Source organism: Zeus faber (genome assembly GCF_960531495.2).
Source record: "Zeus faber genome assembly, chromosome: 9".
Taxonomy (NCBI): domain Eukaryota; kingdom Metazoa; phylum Chordata; class Actinopteri; order Zeiformes; family Zeidae; genus Zeus; species Zeus faber.
This window is the reverse complement of record NC_137197.1, coordinates 32504280-32527864: the sequence shown is the minus strand read 5'-3', so window position 1 is coordinate 32527864 and position 23585 is coordinate 32504280. Positions and strand designations below refer to the sequence as shown.

General features: G+C 42.6%; 1 protein-coding gene across 8 annotated transcripts in view; it reads left to right on the top strand.

Moving 5' to 3' along the window:
• The window catches only part of bcas3 (BCAS3 microtubule associated cell migration factor), a 320419-nt gene that overhangs the window by 80406 nt on the left and 216428 nt on the right, over positions 1 to 23585 (top strand). For all 8 annotated transcript variants that reach the window (XR_013844306.1, XR_013844307.1, XR_013844308.1 and 5 more), the window contains exon 15: positions 14504 to 14846. Coding sequence is in view for 5 of the 8 variants with exons in the window: in XM_080006287.1 (XP_079862413.1) it covers positions 14504 to 14846 (343 nt within the window). In the remaining 3 variants the exon portion in view is untranslated. The remainder of the gene's footprint in view (positions 1 to 14503; positions 14847 to 23585) is intronic.

Below are 23585 nucleotides of genomic sequence, written 5' to 3'. Positions count from 1 at the left end.
ATATGAAATTTTGTGTCATTTGTTATTACTAAATTGTTGTATTTATCAGATGCAAAAAAAACAACAACATGATATCAAGTCAAGTCACACTTTGTTTATAAAGCACATTTCATACCAGGGCGACACAATGTGCTTTACAGAGAAATACAAACAAAGAAAATATATAAAATGTCTGTGCAATCATAAGAACAGTCAGTGCAGAATAAACAGCATACAGAGCACACACACACACACTCTCACACACACACACACACACACACACACACACACACAACTCAGTCATAGACTGTAGTGTTCAGTGTGGGGTCTCTCTCAGGTCCTCCGATAGGCCGACCCATTTTTGTAATCTCGCGTTAAATATGATGGTCAACAGTGTCAAAGGCAGCACAGAACAGAACAGATAGTTTTAGATCTTTTTAGAATCAGTGTTTATATGCATATCATTCACAACTTTAATAAGTGCTGTTTCTGTGCTAATGATGAGGTCGAAAACCAGATTGATAAGTGTCTAAAAGGCTGTTTGATAGTTGTTAAGCTGAAGGTAAACTGTTTTTTTGCTGAGGAATGTCAGGTTGGAAATGGGCCTATAGAAGAAGAAGAAGAAACAGTCTTTATTCGTCATGCAACACACTACAACACATGCTTGCACACACACACACACGCTTTGATGGTGGCCGGTGAAATGGATCCTCTGCATTTGACCCATCCTGGCTTGTCCTTCCTCCGGGGGCACAGCCAGGAGCAGTGGGCAGCATACGTGGACGCGCCCGGGGACCAGGTGATAAATGTCCATCGCTGGTCAGACGATGATGGGTGCATGTTTTTGTTGGGGGTCCTTACTGACGTGAGGTGGAGGAAACACCATGTGAGCACGGGGAGAACATGCAAACTCCACACAGAAAGGCTCCTATTTGGGAGATAACCCACCGGAGCACAGTGCCAACAGTGCCCCAGGCGGGAATCGAACCCAGGACCTTCTTGCTGTGAGGCAGCAGTGCAATGAAAATATTCAGTTTCATCGTCACATTAAGTTTGAAATCTGCTGTTTGAAATGTTCTCCAAGTCCGGAGGAGATTCTCCATCGCTGTCGGAGAACTGACTATCATCACGGAAAATCTAGTACGCGCTGCTAACACTGACCTGGATCTATCGTACTGGTCAGATTAAGGTCCGAAATATATTGAAAATTTGGCGAACTCTTCACATTTTTCAGTGGTAGCTTCTCTGATGGAGTTGTAGATGGTGGATTAATAAGTCGATCAACAGTGGAGAAGAACACTTTACTATATTTGATATTTTCATTAATGATTTTTGAGAAGAAAGACTTGTCCGGCCTGTTTAATCTCTATATTGTATTGATTGAGTCTATCTTTGTAAATTTCTCATCCTGCCTGGCGACGCTCTCTCTTAAGCTGCCTAACAACCACTCTGTTTCTCCAGGGGGCTTGTTCTTTTTCTATGTTTTTAGTTTTAACAGGGCAATGTTATCAATGCTATTTTGTAAGTTGTTCACAGGATCCTCAGTTGATGATGCCATGAACAGCGGTAACTCGTTTACAGTTCTCTTAAAGGTTTCAATGGTATTATTGTTAATGATAAGTTTTTTAATTGTATATCAAAGAATGCAACAGTGATCTGAAATAGCAACAGCCATTTCACAGGGTACAGTGATATTAAGTCCAGATTGTGCCCTTTCTTGTGGGTGAGTCCAGAAACATGCTGAGTGAGGTCAAATGCCTCTAATAGGCTAATGAAGTGTTGAGCATCTGGGTCTGTTTGATTGTCAACATGAATATTAAAATCACCCGAGATAATTACACAATCATAATCAGTAGAGACCTTGGACAGTAGCTCAGAGAATTCATCAAGAAAGCCACATTTAGAATTTGGTAGTCGATAGACAGTGATGATTAAAGTCGGAGCACTTCAGTTAATAGATATAGCAAGGTGTTCAAAAGATGTGAATTCTCCCAGGGGGATTTCCTTGCAGCTATAGATATCAGAGAAGACAGCAGCTATTCCACCGCCTCGCTTATCAGCTCTAGTGGTTTGGATAAATTTGAAATTAGGAGGTGCTGTCTCAATAAGTGTGACTGTGCCATTTCTATCCAGCCAGGTGAAATCCAGGTTATGGTTACTTATAAGGTCATTAACTAAAAATGACTTATTCGTTAGCGACCTGCTGTTTAATAAAACCATTTTTATTGTTCTAAGCTTTGTCGGGGACTGATATTTGGAGTCTGAACCGTTAATAAATGATTTAGATTCCTGTATGTTACAGGGAAGTTACGTGATTTGGCTCTATGGTTTGTAACTACAGGAATTTGTGAAGCAGAGTGACAGTCATTACAGTCAGTAGAGTGAATTGGATTCACCAAACATCAGTAGTGAACAGAGGATTTTAACGTAAGTTCCATGTTCATGGCGAGGAGACGTGATCCATGAAAGTTTGGATGTACTTCATCATGTCTGAAGACGTTTGGATGGTTTAAGAAGGTGCCAAAGTTGTCTTCAAACGGTATGTTGAGGGAGCAGCAGTATCCCTTGAGCCATGTGTGTAGCTGAAGGACACATGTGAATTTTACTTTTCCAAAGCTGGGACACAGCAGTGGGCCGGGGACAATGAACCGGTGGTCCGACTGTAGAAGACTGTTAATAAGTTTGTATAGTCCTCTTTCAGTGTCTCCGATTGTTTGCTCCTGAGATAGTTGGTTCCGATGTGGATGAAAACAGTGGAGGCAGACGGGTTTTGATCTAGCAGCTGTGGGATTTTGCAGTCTATATCCTGGACGCAGGCGCCCAGGTAACAGAGGGTTTTAGCCGCAGGCAGGGTGATGTGTCGAACCATGGAGGAGCCCACGATGAGCATGGATGGAGGTCCGGCGACAGAGGAGTTCTGAGGGACAACAGCAGCAGCCAAGCCAGGAGAGCACCCTCCTCCCGGAGGCGTGCAGGCAGGTGTTCCAAATCAGTGGCTGCAGGGCGGCCCCAACGGGCAGAGATCCCGCTAAGGGAGCCGAGGCGGCGCTCCGTAGCGTGGACACTCAGGGTCAACAGCGGCAGAGGAGCCACCAACTGGCTCGGGAGTGGAGGCCCGGGCAGACGATGGATAGTCTGGCGGCAGTGGAGACGAGGCTGGCGGCGGTACCGGTCATATTTTACAACACAATCGATATTTACCGTCTGCTTTGGGTCGAACCTAAATATCCAAAAAAAACGCAAGCTATGGATGTATTTGGCCAACCATGTTGTCAACAATACAGGTACTCCTCAGTTAACGACCGAGTTCCATTCCTAGGACCAGGTTATTAAGCGAATTGGTCGATAAGCGAGGACCCGTACTATTCCACCGTAAGGGGGCGTGGCCACTGCAAATGCTAGTGTAGTGAATACTGACAGAGTACAGGAACGAGACTGAGAACAGTGATGAGATGAGATGTATACAGTGTATATAGTATATACAGTATATATAGTGTATATAGTGTATAAAGGGTGATGCGCAATGAGATGCTTGACGCTGAGACGCCACGCAGGCGGAGCGCAATACAGACTGGTCAGAGGGCAGGTCGTAAGTCCAAACGGTCGTTAAACAGGTAGGTCGTTAAGTGAGGAGTACCTGTATATCTTCTTTCTGCTTCTCCGAGTTTTGGACGCTGTGCTGTTTCTGCTCCGTGTGAGCGCAACCTGCGGGCGGGGCTTATTTCTATATTGACCAACGTGATTGGTGAAAGGTCAGCTTTAGATCGTCCAACTTGACTGGTTTTCCGTTGCAACTTGCCGAACGTGGAAATTAACAGATCTGCGGAATTTAGTCTTTTTTATTTCGACATAGAGGAAAAAATATGGCAATAATTATCCTTATTGTTTTATTTCCCAGCACTAATTCAAATTGTGTTTAGAGGGAATTATTTTCATCGACATTTTGACCGGAGAGATGTAAATATGTCGGACTTCAGCAGATTTTCCTGGTCAAAACCGGTAATTACCGGATAGTGAAAACTTTGGCCCATGCTGACCCCTGTCCACTGCCGAAAGTGCCTACGATGTGCGTGCAAGCATCACAACTGTGACATGGAGCAATGGAAGAAGGTGGCCTGGTCTGAAGGATGACGTTTGCTTCAACATCATATGGATGGCCGGGGTTAGGGTCCAATCCGATCGAGCATCTGTTGGATGTGCTGTAGAGCTGCAGATATTCTTCTATTATCCCATTCAAATTTGTATGCGTTATTATTTTTAATATTCTAATATATTAACATTTTTGATGCTCAAATTTAGAACTGAAGGGGGGGGCTTCCGCATGATTTCGTATCTCTGATCAGAGCTATCATTTCTCCAAACAAAGAAAATAAAAACTCTAGCAGTATTTAATTAACTCAGTTTCCTGCTGCATATTGCAGATGGCTCCTGAAAAAATCCCTCTCACAATCTCACGACTCGGTGGCAAATGCCCCGCAGCACTGCACAGTCCGCCAGCCTCTGGTTGGGAACCTCTGCACTAGAGGACATTCCGTCGATGATGGTCGAGCTTATTTCCCACTTTCATTGCCACATCTGTGTAATTACTGGACAATCAGGTCAAAGGCAGTGCATTCTCCCTTGTACACAGTGGAATGCCGGAGGAGTGGGAAACAAGCTGGTTCCCTCGTGTGTCTCCACCGCCGCAGGCTTTGCACAGTTACCGGGAATATTTCTGTCTAATGTGCGTTTAACTGTGCAATTAACTGGATGAACTTATATTGAACTTTACTGCTCATCACATAAGAATTTATTTGCTAACGTTAGTGAAAACATTTCTAATAAATGATTTATTTATTTAAAAAATACAATATCGAATGGCAGTTTTATCATTTGAATATTGTTATTTGTTTAAATATTCAAATTTAGTTCTTGCATCCCTAATGTGCTGGAACATCAAGCCCGATGCATGGGGGCCCCACAGGACTTACCACAGGACATCTTCAGAGGTCTTTTGGAGTCCATGCCCAGATGGGTCAGAGCTGTTTTGGCAGCACAAGGTGGACCTACACAATATTAGGCAGGTGATTTTATTGTTGTGGCTGGTCGGTGTACATTTTGGTCTCTGATGGGCCTACTAACACACAAACTGTGAAAAAAGACAACTCAGTCAATTTTGTTGTGAGCTGTCTTTTTCAGAAAACATGTCTAAAATGAGCCATTCATCTTTGCTGCCCTAATATACATCATTGCAGTAAAATACATCACTTAAGTAGAATTAGACCCGCCCTCCATCTGAATAACTCCACCCATTACTGGAGCGCAACCGCACCCACGAGCTAGATTTTTAGAAGCTAAGAGCTAATCATGGGAAATGGTCAGTTGTTGGCTGCAGAGACCCCCACAAATCTTTTAAAAGAGGAATTAATACCAACTGTCCCTGAAAAAACTGCAGATGAGGGTAGTGTAAGTATTTTCTCACGCACGCACACACACACACACACACACATACACGGTAGGACTGTCCACAGTAGGACTGTGCTGTGGCGCAGGATCCGCTCTGTGTTTCCCCAAACAAAACCGTAGATGTATTTATTTTATTTTCAGACCTTTCTGTAATTCAATGAAACAAAAAAGCCCCAAGCCCCACCGTATCCCACGGTGCACCAAACTCCGCCCTGCTCTCTACACTGCGGTAAAAGTCGGCGCGAACTTTTAAATTAGCCCTTGTAGATCTAATAGGAGTGATGATTCAGCAACTGGCCACTGGCAACTTCTCGCCGCAAATTTGTTGAGAAAATTTTTTTAGCATACTGATGAGGTGAAATCAGAGAAAGTTTACAGAGTGAATAAAACAAAGCCAAGAGTAAAGCTCAAACCCTATTGGCTCATAGACCCTGGAACTTGTGCTCAATCCCCATTTGGATCACAGAACTAGGGGCCTCGAGAGGGTTGCTCCACCTACTGAAACAGCCCGTTTTCAGACAGGGTGGATTGGACGCGTGTTAGAATGGCTCGAATGCCTAATCTCAGTGGTATTTTCAGCAAAGAACTTTAAAAAATGTTTTGGGGACCTCAAAGACCTTATGGTGAAAAGGAGCATAATAAGGTCAGAGCAGGATGTATCCGATCTAAAAAAAAGAAAGGCATCTGCACTGCAACAAACACAAGCCAAAAAAATCAGCTAAAAAAATATGCCTTCAACTCCCTGGAGTAATACTATAGTTTTTGTTAGTGTTTGATGTTTAGTTGAACCCAGTCATGAAATAGGTGAAATTGGTGACCTATCTGTAAATACCATAGACAAACACAACAAATGAATAATACTCAGTTGAATCAAACTCAATAAAGTGCAGTTACAGGTGAAAACATCAAGTACTGTAACGAGAGTAGTTGTAGCTTGTTACCCTCCTACTCTGCTGAATTTCAACGATTTTATAACGTTAAATAACACTTGTTATTTATCTATTTAGTATAATTTATTAATGTAGTTGAATGGGCAGTCCACCTGTACACAATGTTAAAAGCCGTCGTAACGTTGACCGGAACGTCCAAAAGCCCAAATGGACGTCTAGACTGTTAGTGATTCCACAAAAAATGATCGGCACAATGGAACATTTGAAAGAAGCCTTAATGGAAGACGTTTTTTTTCACTATTGGGAAAAACTGTGTGACCCAATGTTGCTGTTGGCAAAGCGTATCTATACCTCTGGGCTGAACAGAGTGAGCAAATATTTGCAAAAGTGTCACTCCGTTTCAATGCAGAGTGTACGCAATTAAGTAACCCTCTTCGCATGTGCTGTGGGTGCGATTGGTTGAGCAAGGCAGCAATATACCTGTACATTGTCCGAAAACAGCTTTTTCAGTCACTGAAAATTACCTTTTAGAAAAATGCCTTCCAGGATGGAGATTTTTCCAAACTGATTTTCCATGTATTTCTGTGGACAGGTAAAGCGGAACTTCTTGAAAACGCTGACGTAATTTCCTAAACTTTCGCATTTGAGCATGCATCATGAACCTAAGAGTGATGGCCGCTGACCATTGTGTTGTCCATGGTGTGGTCATTCAAAGTTCAAAAGTCTCTCCAACTTTAGGAATTGTGGCCATACAATGTTCTGTATGAATATGAGGATCACGGCGCTCAAGAAGAAGCTCAACATGCATGCTCCTAATGTACTTCTGTGGTGTTTTACATCGGTTTTTATTACAAAGTATCACCCCCTACTGGCCTGGAATTCTGTGTGAGCGCTTTAAATCGTTTTTGTGTTCTCGTCTGGACGGAGATTTTTTTATTTTTTTTAAACGGGGGGGGGAAAATGCGTTTTCAGAAAAATCTGTATACGTGTGGACGAGGCCTCAGTCTCCAAATATACATGTACAGGTGGAGCCATTCCTCCACCTGTGCGGCCCATACACCTACAACCTTCATGTGGGTATACACTGGGCCTTTTTGGGCTGCCAGGGCTGCAGAGATTCAGTGCCATGCCTCAGCAGGCTTGGCAAATGCAGCACGAACGGATCACAGCACTCCTCTAGCCACAGCTTTTATGTGGAGCAGCAGGGAACATTCAATGATTATCTGGAACACAGAAGAATACGGTCTATAGCAATTCTGTAGCCACTAATTCCAACATGTAGAAGCATAAGCCAAGCAGCATTAACAGAATGATACAATGATAAATCAAAGTGCTGAAATCCAAATTTTCTAATGGTTTGAGGGTGTGGTTAAGAAAAGCTGTCTCAAGGTGGTTTGACGTAGTCGTTTAATGGATTATATATCTTCCAGCTTGTTTTTTTCTTTTCCTTTTGATTGTGGAGTTTCAGGATGTGTTCATTATACAGAGTTTCAGCCAAGGTCTTTAACATGCTTAAAGTACTTGAACTTATAATTTTTTTTTTTCCAATGTAAGCACTGCCACACCAGGATAATTTGCCTTTTATGTAGGTCATTACTTTAAAGTGTAAATCTTGAAGATTTATGTTCTGTTTTTTTGGTGGCACCTATGGCAAAAAGCAGTAATTGCAGGTGTGTTTTTGGACCTCACTTCCCAGAGATCCAAACAGTGTCACCCGTGTGACGACAGTCAGTTAGTAGTTAGTCATTGCTGGGTGATGGAAAATGTGTCACTAACTGCGCTGCTTGTGATTTGAATGCATGGCGGGATTCGCCGCGGACACCCGGTTCTTAATACTCAGAATACTACAAATGCAAGGGCTTTCATCAGTGGGCCATAGGCTCAATCACCTTTGTGTTACGTCATTCGGCGATAGATGGTGGCACGGTGGCGCAGTGCATTGCACTGCTGCCTCACAGCAAGAAGGTCCTGGGTTCGATTCCCGCCTGGGGCACTGTTGGCACGGTGCTCCGGCGGGTTATCTCCCAAATAGGAGCCTTTCTGTGTGGAGTTTGCATGTTCTCCCCGTGCTCACATGGGGTTTCCTCCACCTCACGTCAGTAAGGACCCCCCTCAAAAACATGCACCCATCATCGTCTGACCAGCGATGGACACTTATCACCTGGTCCCCGGGCGCGTCCACGTATGCTGCCCACTGCTCCTGGCTGTGCCCCCGGAGGAAGGACAAGCCAGGATGGGTCAAAAGCAGAGAATCCATTTCACCGGCCACCATCAAAGCATGTGTGCGTGTGTGTGCAAGCATGTGTTGTAGTGTGGTGTGTTGCGTGACTAATAAAGACTGTTTCTTCTTCTTCTTCTGTTTGTAGATAGTGACTTAACAAACATTTTTTAAATGAAAATCTTTAAGATTTGTACTTTAAAATGTCATCCCATTTTTCAGAGCTGCGTTCACTACAAAAATGTATTATTCTGCATATTTTACAGATTGAACAAATGTCTGTTCAATATACTTTTCCGCAAAGTCTTTTTGAACTTAAATAGCGCTGGAAAAAGTCATTCAAAACCCTTAAATGTGATATATTATGGTCAGTATGAGGCCTGTTAAATACAATGCACTTGAATTGATGTGACCCATATACACCGCGTTCCAAATTATAATGCTAATTGGATTTAAGTGTCCTAAACATTTAATTTTTGTTTTTCAAGTAAACTCATGGATGGTATTGTGTCTCAGGGCTCTTTGGTTCACTGAAATCAATCTCAGACACCTGTGATAATTAGTTTGCCAGGTGAGCCCAATTAAAGGAAAACTACTTAAGAAGGATGTTCCACATTATTAAGCAGGCCACAGGTTTCAAGCAGTATGGCAAAGAAAAAGGATCTCTGCTGCCGAAAAGCCTTATATAGTGCAATGCCTTGGACAAGGTATGAAAACATATTTCACAAAAACTTAAGTGTGATCATCGTACTGTGAAGAGATTTGTGGCTGATTCAGAGCTAAGACGGGTTCATGTAGATAAAGGCATAATGAGGAAGGTTTCTGCCAGACAAACTCATCGGATTAAGAGAGCAGCTGCTAAAATGCCATTCTAAAGCAGCAAACAGGTATTTGAAGCTGCTGGTGCCTCTGGAGTCCCGCGAACCTCAAGGTGTAGGATCCTCCAGAGGCTTGCAGTTGTGCATAAACCTACTATTGGGCCACCCCTAACCAATGCCCACAAGCAGAAACGGTTGCAGTGGGCCCAGAAATATTATATATATCATTTTCAAACAGTCTTGTTTACTGATGAGTGCCGTGCAACCCTGGATGGTGCAGATGGATGGAGTAGTGGATGGTTGGTGGATGGCCACCTTGTCCCAACAAGGCTGCCATGCCAGCAAGGAGGTGGCGGAGGCATGTTTTGTGCCGGAATCATGCGGAGAGAGCTGGTAGGCCCCTTTAGGGTTCCTGAAGGTGTGAAGATGACCTTGGCAAACTATATAGAGTTTCTGACTGACCACTTTCTTCCATGCTACAAAAAAATACTGTCATTGGGAGGTTTGTTCAATAACATTCGAATTATACCCTAACGGTTGATGACTTGAAAATTATACTGACTGTCATTTGCATCGACTATTTAGGAAAATCAGAAAAATATCATTTGCATAATAATTTGGAATGCGATGTTGAAGCTGTGATTTAGTACAGTGTTACAAAATGTATAATCAGTTTTCCGCATAGCAGGGATTTAGTCACTGAGGTATTCTCCTATGGGTTTGCATTGCATTTGAGAAGTGCTTACTCAACGAAACGCCTTTAGGCCTTGTTCGGTTCACTAAAATCGACTGAGCACACATACCATTAGACAAACAAACACACACACACACACAAAAGACACTCCAATGTACATACAGCGCTGGGTCCTAGTTAATGTACAACCTAACGGCAAGTCCGCTGACCGACTGCACACCAAGACGGCTTTGATCAGGTCTACGTCATAAAAACACCAAATGCCGGGCCTCATCAGTCTATTGAGTGAGGCCAGAGAAGGTTATCACCATGCACAAGCTCACACACACACACACACACAGGAGTACACACTGTAGGGTGATAAAGTGTCCGTTTAGGTGGGCGGAGGGACGCTTCCTTATCTGTCTCTGAGCGGCCAAACACGCAGCTGGCTGTCAGTGACCTGGGGCTGGACCAGTTAAACAGATGCAAGCTGATAAGAGCCACAAGCTACTTGCGTGGGGTTGTGGGGGCATTATGTCAAGTATGAAGCACATAATTATTATTATTTTTTTTAACTTGCCTTGACAGAACAGCTGTACAACTTCAATACTTAAACTAAAGAACATAGCCAGAGTTACTGTAGGGATAGAATACCAAACAATACTCAAAGACAGCATTACGATTCACCAGATCTCAAGGATATTAAAAAAGCTTCTGTGCGTGGTCCCACTATTCGTGTCATTCAGGAGCCTAGTAGCAGCTTTTTGGAGAAATTACTGAATATATTTTCATCTGTTTTTTCCATATACTACACAGAAATGTACTCTCTAACTGATGACCGATAATTTGAAGGCTTACCAAAGGACTTTGTTATAGCTCTGGTCATTTTAATGGTCATATTCATGCCATTGAATGTCTTCTTCACTTGCCCCTATCACAGCCTTTTTTGTTCTTCAGCATCTCACTAGCAATTCAAAAGTTTCACAGCTGATCAGATAGGGACTAGACAGCTCTCGATACAAATATGAACTCACCCGAGATGCAATAATAATCTGTTCACCCTGACCACATTTGGCCACTGACCCTTATTGATGTAGGGTGAAGGCATATGCATTCCTCCTGACCATCTTCAATGACCAAATTTGGCATATGTTTGAGTGGAAGTATGTTCCTTCAGAAATGAATAAACTTGACACGACTCCACTTCACACAACAACAGATTTGCCCCAAAAGGAAGTGATATTTGTTGTAACCTCTATTCTACCTCTAATTTATCTCTACTCTAGGGCTCCCCCCCCCCCCCCCATGTTTTCTGGGGGTCGCCAGATGATTTTCTAAACATGCACAAAAATAAGGAAAATGTGTTCAGAATTATATTTTTAGGTTGTTTTTTTATAATTTTACAAAAAAATTTTTTTTTCTGAAATAATTCTCTCAGTTAAATTATTCAGTAGATGCACAATGAATAACTTTTCAGCAGGCTGCATTTTCCATAAGAAAGAGCGTCCATATATGTGTCGACGTAGACCCTACTTTTGGAGCTGCATGAAGTGTACCTGTACCTTTAGCAACTCACTCTCCCACTCCTGTCCCCGACAGCACACGAGACGAGGAGACACTTTTCTGTCAGAAAAGCTGCTGATGCTCTGACTCTGCGCAGAATGCATGAGAATAAATGTCAATATGATATATATATATATATATATATATATATATATATATATACACAAGCTTCAATTGATAAAAATGTGGGACATTCCGTCAGGTTGCGGGACAATTGGTCAAAATGCGGGACTGTCCCGCACAAATAGGGACAGTCTAGGGACACCCTTATCACAAATACAGCACAAACGAACTAGACTGTTTTTGAGCGATATGGATGTTGATGGGGTTGAAAGTGACATAACAGCTCATGAGATATAATGTCAAATATGTCAAAAAAACCATTGCGGCACAAATTATGATTTTTATGGCACAAATTAGCACAAAAGCAGCAGGAATGGCAATAATTTTATTTAAATTCTAATCACATGGAGTGCCAACTCCACAGAGTTTTGTACGTGTACTTAACTATGCTGTTGTCAGATCAAACATCAAGAAGTTGGAATGACAGGGCCGAGGGACTTGTAGACTTTTTTTTAGGGGTCGCCAAAAACTTTTGAGAACCCCTGCTCTCGGGAACTGACCATGGAATCCATGATTTTTGGCCATTTCTTGACATAAATTTTGATTGATGATTTGATTTGTTTTATTTGTCAATATAAAGTCGAAGTAACGTGATATGAAATTTCACAGATTATTTGATGTTTATTGGTCTTTCATTGGAATCGACATGTGACGTTGATCAATGACTCTGTACGCAAGCAGCCAAGTCGCAACGTAGTCTTGAGTTTTCTGTCTCTAAGCTCCATCTCTCTCTCTGTTTTCTTATCCCTCTCCCCATCTGTATGCATTCCTGTCATTCTAAAGGCATTCCTCCGATGTGAATGGTGCTGGCTAATCTCCCCGAACAGTGCCCCTGATAAAAAGCCAAACTAAACCCCGGCAGAGACGTTAAACGCACCTCCCTGGCTTCACTGCCTCTTGTCCATCCAGAATGTCATCGGCTCCACTTGGAGACCAACATTTCGTGCTGTTCCTGGAATCTGTGCTCAGGCCTGACCTGTCTGCGTTTGTGTGTAAAACTCAGTGAAGACGCAGAAGTCTCATCTTGCCCCTTCAAGATTTGGACACCTTCAGACACGCATACTTGCGTTTATTACCATGGTCAAATTTCTACACGCTACACATACACAAAAATGCAAGCCATGTTTCATGGGAAGCGCACACGTAGACAAAAGCGCTTTGATGGGACTCTCATGGACATACAAAGTGTCCTTTCTATTCAACCCCCCTCACTCTCTCTCTCACACACACAGACACACACACACACACACACACACACACACACACACACACACACACACACACACACACACCTCCAGTCCTTGCTGGCCTTTAAGTAAGGTAAAGAAGCCGTCTGGTATGCAGGAGATGCACCCATTAACTGTCACTGCCAGGGACTATTACCTCCACTCTGGCCTGGCAACAGATGAAAAGGGCCCCTCAGGTACGTCGCTGTCTGTCTGACCGACTATTTAGCCGGCTGAGACTGGACTGGACATCTCTCTTTCCACTTCATCTTCACATCCCCCAGGCTTCATTTTTTTTTCCACTGCATTTCTATTACTCTCACTCTCGTTCTTTTTTGCCCTATCAATCGACACCATTGATTTAATGACTCCTTTGTGTGCTTCTCCACTTTATCTTTATATATATATATATATATATATATAATATACATTTTTTGCGCCCCCCCCCCAGCCCATTTCTCCATTTGGTCTCCTGCATGTCTGATGCACTCAAGAGTGATTCTATCTCAAGTGTTTGTTCCTTCGTGAGCCAGTCAACGTTTGAAAAGTTTGAGGGATTGTGCAAAACTCACAGAAAGGCACGGAGTGTGTATGTGCCCTCCCCCCTTTCCGTTGCTTCAAACAGGTTCTTGGCGCCGACTTTGTTTTAGACAAAAGATATCTGCTAACCCTCTGCCCTCGACCTCAACTCTGATCAGAGCCTCAGTTTATCTGTGAATGCCTTCGGTTTTTCCTTTTCCAAATGAACTAGCTCCGCACCAGTATGTGAGCAGGGTTGGTCTGAGGCAATTTGGTTACATGATACCTTGAAAATATTAATTTTTAGAGTAAATCATTAGAGTGCACTTAATTGTCATAAAATGTTGAGACTGAGAACCTAAATATCTTGAAAGGCATTGTTTTTCTCGACATTTCTTTTAAATATTTTGTTTGTGGAGTTTCTGTAACGCTTGATAGGTTCTAAGTCAGGGGTTCTTAACCTGGGGGTCGCAAACTATTTTTTCCCTCAAAAGTTTAAGAACTGTTGTTCTAAGCATTTCCAGCTTGTTGCATAGATGTGACCAAGGAAAGATTTCATGCACAATCTGAACTGTGTGTACGTATGACCCACTGGCTAACCCACTCAAGCTTGCGTGTGTGTTTGGCAGGCCCACAAACAGCGCTACTACTCATGTACAACAATGGCGAGAGGTTGAATTCATTGTGGTGCACAATAACTGTCAGTCTCACTAATTGGCCACCCCGTCCGAAGCTATTGTCTGACGGTCACTTTGACAGCGTTTACCTTTTAGGACTCTTTTCCTGCTGAGGTCAGTCCTCTAATGTCCTTTAACGCCGTCTCTTGTGCCTTGCCATGTCCTTGTTGACGTGACTCAACTTCCTTTCCTCCATGCCTAATCAATATCACAGTACATTGTGAAAGTAGAGTCCAAGTTTTACAACATCATTCCCGGTGAAAAACATGAATACACGAGGAGTATGCAAAGTAGGACCTTGAGAAAATTCATACATTATTGAATGTGTAACTTCCCAAAACCAATCTCCCCATGTCCTGCTCTCTCCAGGTCCAGGATATGTGCTTCAGCCAGGATAGCCGCTGGGTGGCTGTCAGCACCCTGCGCGGGACTTCGCACGTCTTCCCCGTCAACCCCTATGGCGGCGCCCCCTGTACACGCACGCACATGTCCCCGCGTGTGGTCAACCGCATGTCCCGCTTCCAGAAGAGCGCAGGTCTTGAGGAGATCGAGCAGGAACTCAACCGAGCTGCTGGCTGTGCGGGAGTTGGAGGAACCAGCGGAGGAGGGGGATTAGGAGGAGGCAGCTGTGTCCTAGGCGGAGGAGTCATTGGGGGCCGCTGTAGCCCCATCCCTGGTCTGTCCAGCAGCCCATCAGGCTCCCCACTGCACGGTAAGGGAAGTAAGATAAATGTTCACTGAGCGCTGATGATGAAGACGCCATCGCACTTTGTGTCGCCTCAATCTGTATTAAAGCCTCAAAAGCCCCACCTGAACGAGGACGTGTGCCTCCATAATTAAAGACACCCAAAAAATTGCCTGAGACTATATAGTGCAGCAAATACTTGGTTTCAAATCGCAGTTTTGCTATATTTTTTGGTGTACTTGCGTCAGAATCATAGCCATGTTGAGGTTGTTTTATGGTATACATTCAAGTGGTGTTACTTGTTTGTGATGAAGTTTGTTTTTCTGTACCCAAGGGAATCTTCACTTTTCCCAGTGCCCCTTTCACCTGAATTGACTCTGACCTGCCTGTCCCAATCTTGGGTCCGATGCCAAACACCATGACTGGCTGCAGACACTGTGCCTCCTTTTGTACCTTGACTCTGGCTGGCAGACACTAGACACCCAGATAGATATACACGCACATGCACGCACACACACACGCACATACTGTCTTTGTCTTTGGTTTCCTCTTTTGTTGTGACCAGTCACTTGGAGTTTTTAATTGAAGCCCTCCCTCTCTCTCTCTCGGCCGGATCAACAGGATTGAGTCGGTACTCAAACAAATATGCGGCAGAAGATCTGTGTAAGCTGTACTGCAAGCCGACATACAGTACAATTACTGTATGTCGGCTTCATTTACTCTGAATTGATACAGATGCACACAAATACAAACATAGAATGCTTGTCCTGTCCTGTCTTTTTTTTATTTTTGGCTTGGAGTCAGTGATAGAAGATGCCCCCTTAACGTTAGGACCGGGTCAAGTCATGTTACCCCACCGCCACCACCACCCAAACCTGCTGGGGCGCCCTGGCTTCCTCTCTACCCTTCCTGTTCTCCTGGTCAAGACCCCCAGACCCAGCCTAACCCGCCGTACATAAACAGTCATGACTTATGGATAAACATGCACACCCACACATGCTCACACATCTGTGTTTGGTCGGCGGGTGCTACCGCCGCCACAACGTTAGACAAGAGTCGGGGAGAGGACCATCAAAGCACCACTGGCTTGAAGGTGAAAGTGAGCACACAAACTAATGCAATTGAGAGGAGGGATGGGGGATCGTGGATGGGGGGGCAGGAGGAAGAAGGAGGGCGAAGATAAGTTGGCAGTAGCGCCGCTGAAAGCCAGGGTCTCGGGGAGCAAGTTCGTAAATCACACTCTAGTTTCAAAGGAGGGCATTAGGGCCACCTGTCAACAATTAGTCCTTGCAGCGATCACTCTCCTTTGCTGTGCGTGTGAGTGTGTGTGTGTTGAGTGTGCATGATGTACGCAGTTCCACGTGAGGAAACCCAAAGGAGCCGCTACCCAAGGGATGCAGTCAAAATGAAAGCTTGAGACGCCATATGGTGTAGTGAATGATGGTGTTCAATTTGTTGGAGAAAACTGTGTTGATCCATAAGCCGTTGTCTCGACGGGGTTGTCGCTGCGATTCATAGGAAATTGACAGGCTTTTGTATCCCTTTTATCAGGGTGTTAATCCACAACACGTGGACGCAGGGCCTGCTTTACGGCAAAACGGTGTAGGCCGTACAGTGTGAGGTGAGAAGCGATCACTTTTTGTGTTTTCTCCCTTAAGGAAAGAAAATGGCAGGTTGCATGTCTGTAGGAAAAAAAGGGGAAAAGGAAAACAAGGCAAAGAACCCAGGCATCCTGTCAGTTGTATAAAGATAGAATTACCCGCCCAGCCCCCACCCCCGACTGATATGGTAAAGCTACGTGATTTGTCAAGTCCACACCGGATGCAGATGTGTCGTAGTTAACTGTTTAGTCTTTTGTTTTGGGTTGTTTTTTTATGGCGGGGGCTTGGTGTGAATTGTTTTTTGGGTGGCACGCCTCGTCAAAATGAGAGTACGGTGAGGCTAACGGGGGTGTGGGGGGTTGGAGGGTGATGACCAGGCCACCTAGCCACAACAGCTTCCCCTGTGATTGTCGCCGAGGAGGACAGCTTCAATTTTTTTTTTTTTTTTTTTTTTTTTGAGGGAAGGAACTGTGGAAAAGTACACATCCCCCTCAGAACTGCCAGCCAGGCCTCCGGCAAACATCTAAAAATAGAGGCTACAATTGGCCCTCTCTCTCTCGCTCTCTCTTGTCACTGTTTAAATGTGAAGCAGCTATTTCCGTCCCTTCACATTCATTCTATTTTTTTTGTCAGCCTGGTCTCTGTGTGATCCACATATTGTCGTTTTAGATCACCACCCATAACGTGACCCTACGGCCCGAGTCACCGTAGGCTCGACTGCATCTGTCCTACAGGCCAAAGCGCTATTGAGATATTTATATATAATAATCTGCGTCAGAATGCAACTTCAACAATCCTTTTCACGCTTAAAAATAAATTCTCTCTCCTGAAAGAAACCAAAACATGATTGCACATTGAGTCTGAAAGTATTTGTGCATATTTTCCACCGGACACAGATTCGCATGTCTATAAGAGTTGCTCTATGGCTCTGGCTCCTTTGTTCCTGATTTTTTAGGTTTTTAGCCGCTGACCTGGAATGGGTGGTTCGTATACAGTGACTAGCCGCTCTCCCCAATCACTACTGTAATGTCGTACTGAAAAAAAAAAAGGAAATTGTGGCAAGCCAGAATTTGTTTTTTTGATCGAGTTGCATGTCCAAGATGTTTTATCGATGCCTTTTAAGAAAATATTACTTTCATAACTATGTTACTTAAAAAAAAAATGTATACAAGGCTTTTATTTGGGTGAAATCAGTAACTTTTTCTTAAAGCTAACGGCAGACTTTTGCACGCACCCCCCCCCACACACACACACACACACACACACACACACATACACACACACACTCTGGAAGTAGAAATGTCTTCCAGAGTGAAGACATCCTTCCTTATTTTAAGAATGCAATGCTCTGTCCTTTAAGTAATCTCATCAAGTCCAATGATGTCACCCCAGTGACCATGTACATTTTTGAAAGTATTTTTACTATTTTTTTGCGGGGCGTGCTGTCTGTTTCTGTTTCTTTCTCCGTTGGAGTGCGCACTCAGAGGAGCCAAGCGGGAAGAAGTGATGAAGGAAGACTAGAGTGACAAAAAAATGCTGGGATCAAAGTGTTGCCTGTGTGTTTGGTGTCATGTGTATGTAAAGCTGCTTTCACACATGTACTGCAACCCTGAAATTATCCGGACATTACCCAGAGGAGTTGTATGTTTGAAGGCAAATGTCTGAATCAGTTGGACCAAACATTAAACTTACTTTCTCCAGCCAGCACTCTGGTGCAAAGTTTGCGTAATGTCCGATTGAGCGGTATGTGTGAACAGATCAGGTGAGCATGTTGAGACATGATACTGACGGATCCACAACGCTGCAGCTTTCTTTCTCGGGTGGGATGTTGATGCCACTTCCTCCTCCTGCTTTCCTTTATATTCCTTTCCCACTCTTCTTTTTTTACGTTGCAGATACGTCCAAATACATGGAAAATCAACGTAAAAAAAAGTCACAATTACTGATTATTCAGGAGCCTCGTCCGCCATCTTGGGTGTGCTGTAAACTCTGCAGCATCGTGTTATTGCGTCACGTTCTGCCTCCTGCACGCTCTGCCCAGGATCCGCCTCCCTTCTAAACCAAAACGGAGTATTTCCAGTCAGCGTGAACGCATCTGAACCCATCTGTAACACACAATCTCTTGTTGTGTGCTGATTATCCGGTCATTGTCCGGAGTTCATATGTGAATGCAGCTTATGTTAGGTTTTTTTATTTATTTTATTTTTTTCTCATGCGTGCGTGCGTGCGTGCGTGTGTGCGTGTGTGTGTGTGTAATGACACCCGGTTATTCACTCCCTAACCATGAAACATCAACATAGGGCTATTAGGGCAACAGATTTCTTTCTTCACAAAGCTAGAGCCCCGGTGGTCTGAGCACAGCGCCATCTGGGTGGGGGGGTCCGGTGCTGGCGCTCGTTCACAGACACAGAGTCAGGGAGGGCTACAAAACAAAACAAGAAGAAAACAAGGTGCGACAGGAAACTGTTAATCCACTGCTGATAAAAGGACACTTCCTCTTCACTATTAGCCGCCCACGAGTTCCCTATTTGGGCTTTGACAGCTTTTTTATTTTTTATTTTTTTTATCTTGCAGCCTCCCCGACACAGTCTCAGTCTTCGTCCTGTGTTAAAAAAAAAGGCCAACACATTTGGGACGTTATTAGCTGAGGAAGCATTACCTCACCAGTCAGGGTCGGTGCATGGCCATGGCCTGGCCTGGTCTGACTTTTTGAGGAATAAAAAAAGAAAGAGGACATTTTCTTGTTTTTCCTGTGTCTTATAAGTGCATTTTTTTTGGACACTTGTTCCCAAGTGTACTTTAGTAATGAATAAAAAAAAGTCTTAACTCTGTAAAGCCCCTGGTTATAATAATATTATATCATATTATGACAACATCCAATTTTAGCTCTCTTGAAGACTACATTTACATTATCAATGCATCCTATTGTTTATACTCACAATCATATTGGATGGATAATGTGTTAATAGATCTGGGAATTTGGTCATGTTTCGGGTCCACTTATTTCCTATTTGGGCTTTGCAGGGTTAAACTGGGTCAAAGACTCGGCGGATACAAGGCTGTGATGTAGCTGTGTGCAAGACAACAGGATTTATTGTGCTGGGAACTTTTTAAAAGATGTAGATGACCGTTATGCGGTAGTTGTGGTCTGATCTCGGAACGCTATCCCCTCTATTCCATCACGGTGCGGGGAGGAGTCGCCCTGTTCTTATAAAACCCATAAGTCACCAGACACCTGCATCAGGAGTGGTTCATCACGGTTCCGGTTGTGAGTAGACTTGGCCCGGATTCAATGTAAGAGAGTGCATGTCAGGTAGAGCACTTTATAGCACTGGACCGGGGCTGGATAAATCTTTCAGCTTGTTGAAGCCGGTAGGATTTGCCTTTACATGTGGCAAAGTGATTAAATGGCAAAGTGATTGAATAAACTCATAAATTAGTCCAATATTCACCATAATTGTGGCTTTGAGCCCAGTACGGTAGATATTTCTATTGAAATTCTTTCATGTACCTTTTGAAACTGTCTGTTTCCATAGGTAGTTTAGAAGGTTATTAAAGCATGTGATATCACCAATGGATGCGCTATCAGCAAAGCAGAAGCTGATTGGCTCATAACCAGGACGCAACATTGAAAATTAAAGTCCCGTGGTTGGTTTAGAAGACAGCAATATCTGATTTGCTGAATGTTTATTTTGGTGTTTAAGGTTGCAGCAGTAAAGGTATTAGCAAACAATTATGTGGCAGTAAAATATGACTGTAGAACAGCCAGTTTAAAACTGATACTGCCTTCGACTTGCTTGATAGGTTGTCTATGGCCGGGCTACTTCTACCTTATTTATGTCAGTGCAACGAATACATTCACCTCGTCCTAACTCTCCTTTATTTATACTTGTCCCAGAGCAATCTACCCACGTTTATTTGATCCACTATATATTTCTTTCTTATTGACATTTTATTAACTTTTTCCTCATGTTTGTTTTTGCGAATTCATTAAGGCACCTCACTCAAGTAGGAATCAGCAGATAGACAGATAGCCAGATGGATAGATAGATAGATAGATAGATAGATAGATGGGTAGATGGGTAGATAGATGGATAGATAGATAAATAGATAGATACATAGACAGACAGATAGATGGATGGATGGATAGTCCCAGCAGCTCACATCAACACAATAGGCAAAATAATTATAAAGCATTACAATACAAATATGAACAAAAGAAAATGGCAATATTTGGAACAGTTAATTTGTACACATTAAACAAATATTCCAATATACACAAAACCTCATGATAAACAATTGATAACTTAAAAATAACAGAAAAACAATATAAATATAACTATGAAAAATAAAAGGTCAATAATTTAATATAGAGTCCTATACAATAACTTATGAAATAAACAGTAAAGCAGAAAGACAGAACTTGAGATGGAAATGGTGATGTACAATACTTGCTCCTTGAAATCAAACCCAAACGCACAACCTACCCATGCTGCTCTGGGTCCACGTGATCTAATTTCGAGGTGCTGTTTATTGTTTTTGATTCTTGACTCGGGGACAGGACAGTCGCACGGAAGGGGCTGTGCTACTGGGGCCGGCCTCCATGTGGCGCTGTGTGGTCAGGGATTAACAGCATTAGAATGAGGGGAGAGGCAGAGTGAGAGCACAGCTGGCCCCGGAGGGCCGCTCAGTTCAGTCAGTCAGTAAGCCAGTCAGTCAGTCAGCCAGTCAGCCTGCCAGCCACTCACCCACCAATCCAGTCAGCCAGACAGCCAACCACTCACTCACCCAGCCAGCAAGCCAGCCAGGCCTTTATTCCACTCCGCCAAGAGGGAGAGGAAAGGACTTGTAAAGCTTGACTTGTGCTGTGAGGGTTTTGCCTCGATACAAATCTAACATAACACAGAGTAAGAGGGAGGGGGGGGGTGTAATTCTTCCAGCATTTTTATGAATGGCCATTTCCTCCCACTTAAACGACTTTGAACGATTTTTTTTTTTTGTTTTTGTTTTGCTTAATTATCTGTGTTTCCTTTTGTTATTTTTGTTTTTGGTGGAGGGCTTGAGTGTTTTCTTTCTGATTGATTTGTCCTGTGCACATTTTTTTATTTACAATATTTGATATATTATTCATTTTATTGATGTATTATTAATTATTGTACTTATCTACCTTATTTTATTTATTTCAATTCTCTGCTAATGAGGCTTTCTCATATTTTTGCATTATATCTAGAATAACTTATGGATAATGTGTTATTTTGCTTTACTTTAAACTCACTTAAATTGACTTTGCCACTTCAGACATAAACCATGTGATGCAATAGTTTGATAAATTTCTCAATAATCCATTGTCCTTTTTTGTTTGAAATTTGTTACTGATTATAATATTTTTTTTACTCTTTTTCTCATTTACTTGAGGATTACATTTTTTTTTTCAATATTGCACCTTGCCTCCTTGAATTGCCACATTGCCACATAAATTGTTTTAAAAGGCACTGTATAAATTAAAAGAAAGTGCTTATACTCTTATGTATGATTACAACTTGAATATCATAGTTTTAATAGTTTGCAAATTAATAGCCAGCGTGCACACTGTAAAAACAACAGCTTTTTTATAAATGGTTGAGTATTATTTAAAAAATATTTTCAGCTTGTCATACAGTAAGTACAGGATTACGTTTTTGTACATTATTTAGTCCATTCTGTGTAAGAGTGGTGTGCCATGTAAGGTAAGCTACAGTATAGGTTCAGCAGCATGTGTCCCGTTGTAGGCTCCATCCACTATTTCTCTGCCGGTTTCCTGCGGTCGCCAGCCCAGCCAGAGCCCATCGCTCGGCCTGAGTCAATAAACGGAGAGCGAGGCCGGGAAGACCACACTGCAGTCGAACAAGCTGTTTACCCTCGAAAATTAGCCTTCCCCTCTACTTATGGAGGCGTTTAAAGCAACCCAAAATATACACAGCGCAAAAGAATACGTCTCTTGGCCCAATCAGATCCTGAGACCTCTGTCACTTTGTTTTTCATTATTGTTTTATTTTCCCCCTTTTTTTTAATTTTTATTTTTTCTAACTCAATCTCCAAAACTGCTAAACCCTCTTATCACCGGGGATACTCGCTGCTGCACTCATCATTATTTGATTTGCCAAATTGTAAGGTAGAGATAAACATAAAGCTGGCTTGCTATTACATGCGGGTAGCACTTGCGTCCTTAAGCTTTTTACCATACGCTCCACCAAAATAAAAGGCATACGAGTCCCTGGAACTTCAGTAAAGCTTAACTTAGGTTTTGTGATATTGTTTTGCTGCACTTTGCATCAGACTAGTAGATTTCTTTTTTTGCAAGAGCGATCCTGGGTTTTTGTAAAACTGTTCAGGTTTCTTCCGATAGCCTGAGCAATTCCCTTCAATACCTGAGTAATATAATTAAGAAAATCAGTGGCACATTATCTGATCTGCGAGAGCATTTATTTTACTGTTTTTGTGTCATATACAGTATACTGTATCTTCTGCCTCATTCAAGGCAGCTTTCTACTGACTAATCTTTAAAGTCTGGATTATTACTGTAGGGAGGCAAGCCCAGCACTGGCTATATATACACACGGCACATGTATATTACAATTTGTTTTATTTTTAAACAGACATCAAAATGACCTGACTTGTCTTTTTGGAAATATATTTCATGTATATTAAACATATGTTTCAACAAGTTACCATTTTACCAAAGCATATTTAGATGTCATTCATATTTTGAATTGATGTGTAATATGACAACTAATTCGCATTTTAAATGTACATTTTGGGCATTTTAACCAAATGTTTGAATGGATTTAGATGACGTGATAATATCGCCTGTGAAACTGAGATCAAATTGGACATGCAGTTTTTGAACGGCTATTTAAGAGTGTCCCATTTTCATGGAAATTTCTTGGGGCTTTTTTTTGCGACCGGCACCACAACATCATCATACCACCGAATAAAATTACTCAATATTCATCCAAAATATAACAAACAACAAAAGAAAACCGAAAAAAAGGAAGATACTGCCACAAATTCCCATTTGGCCACCTATTTAAATTAATATTGCTTGCTCAATTGTCCCCCACCCCAAAGAAAGTAAATAAAACCATTCATTTCTAGAGTTGTTTCCTTATACCTACACAGGAGATTT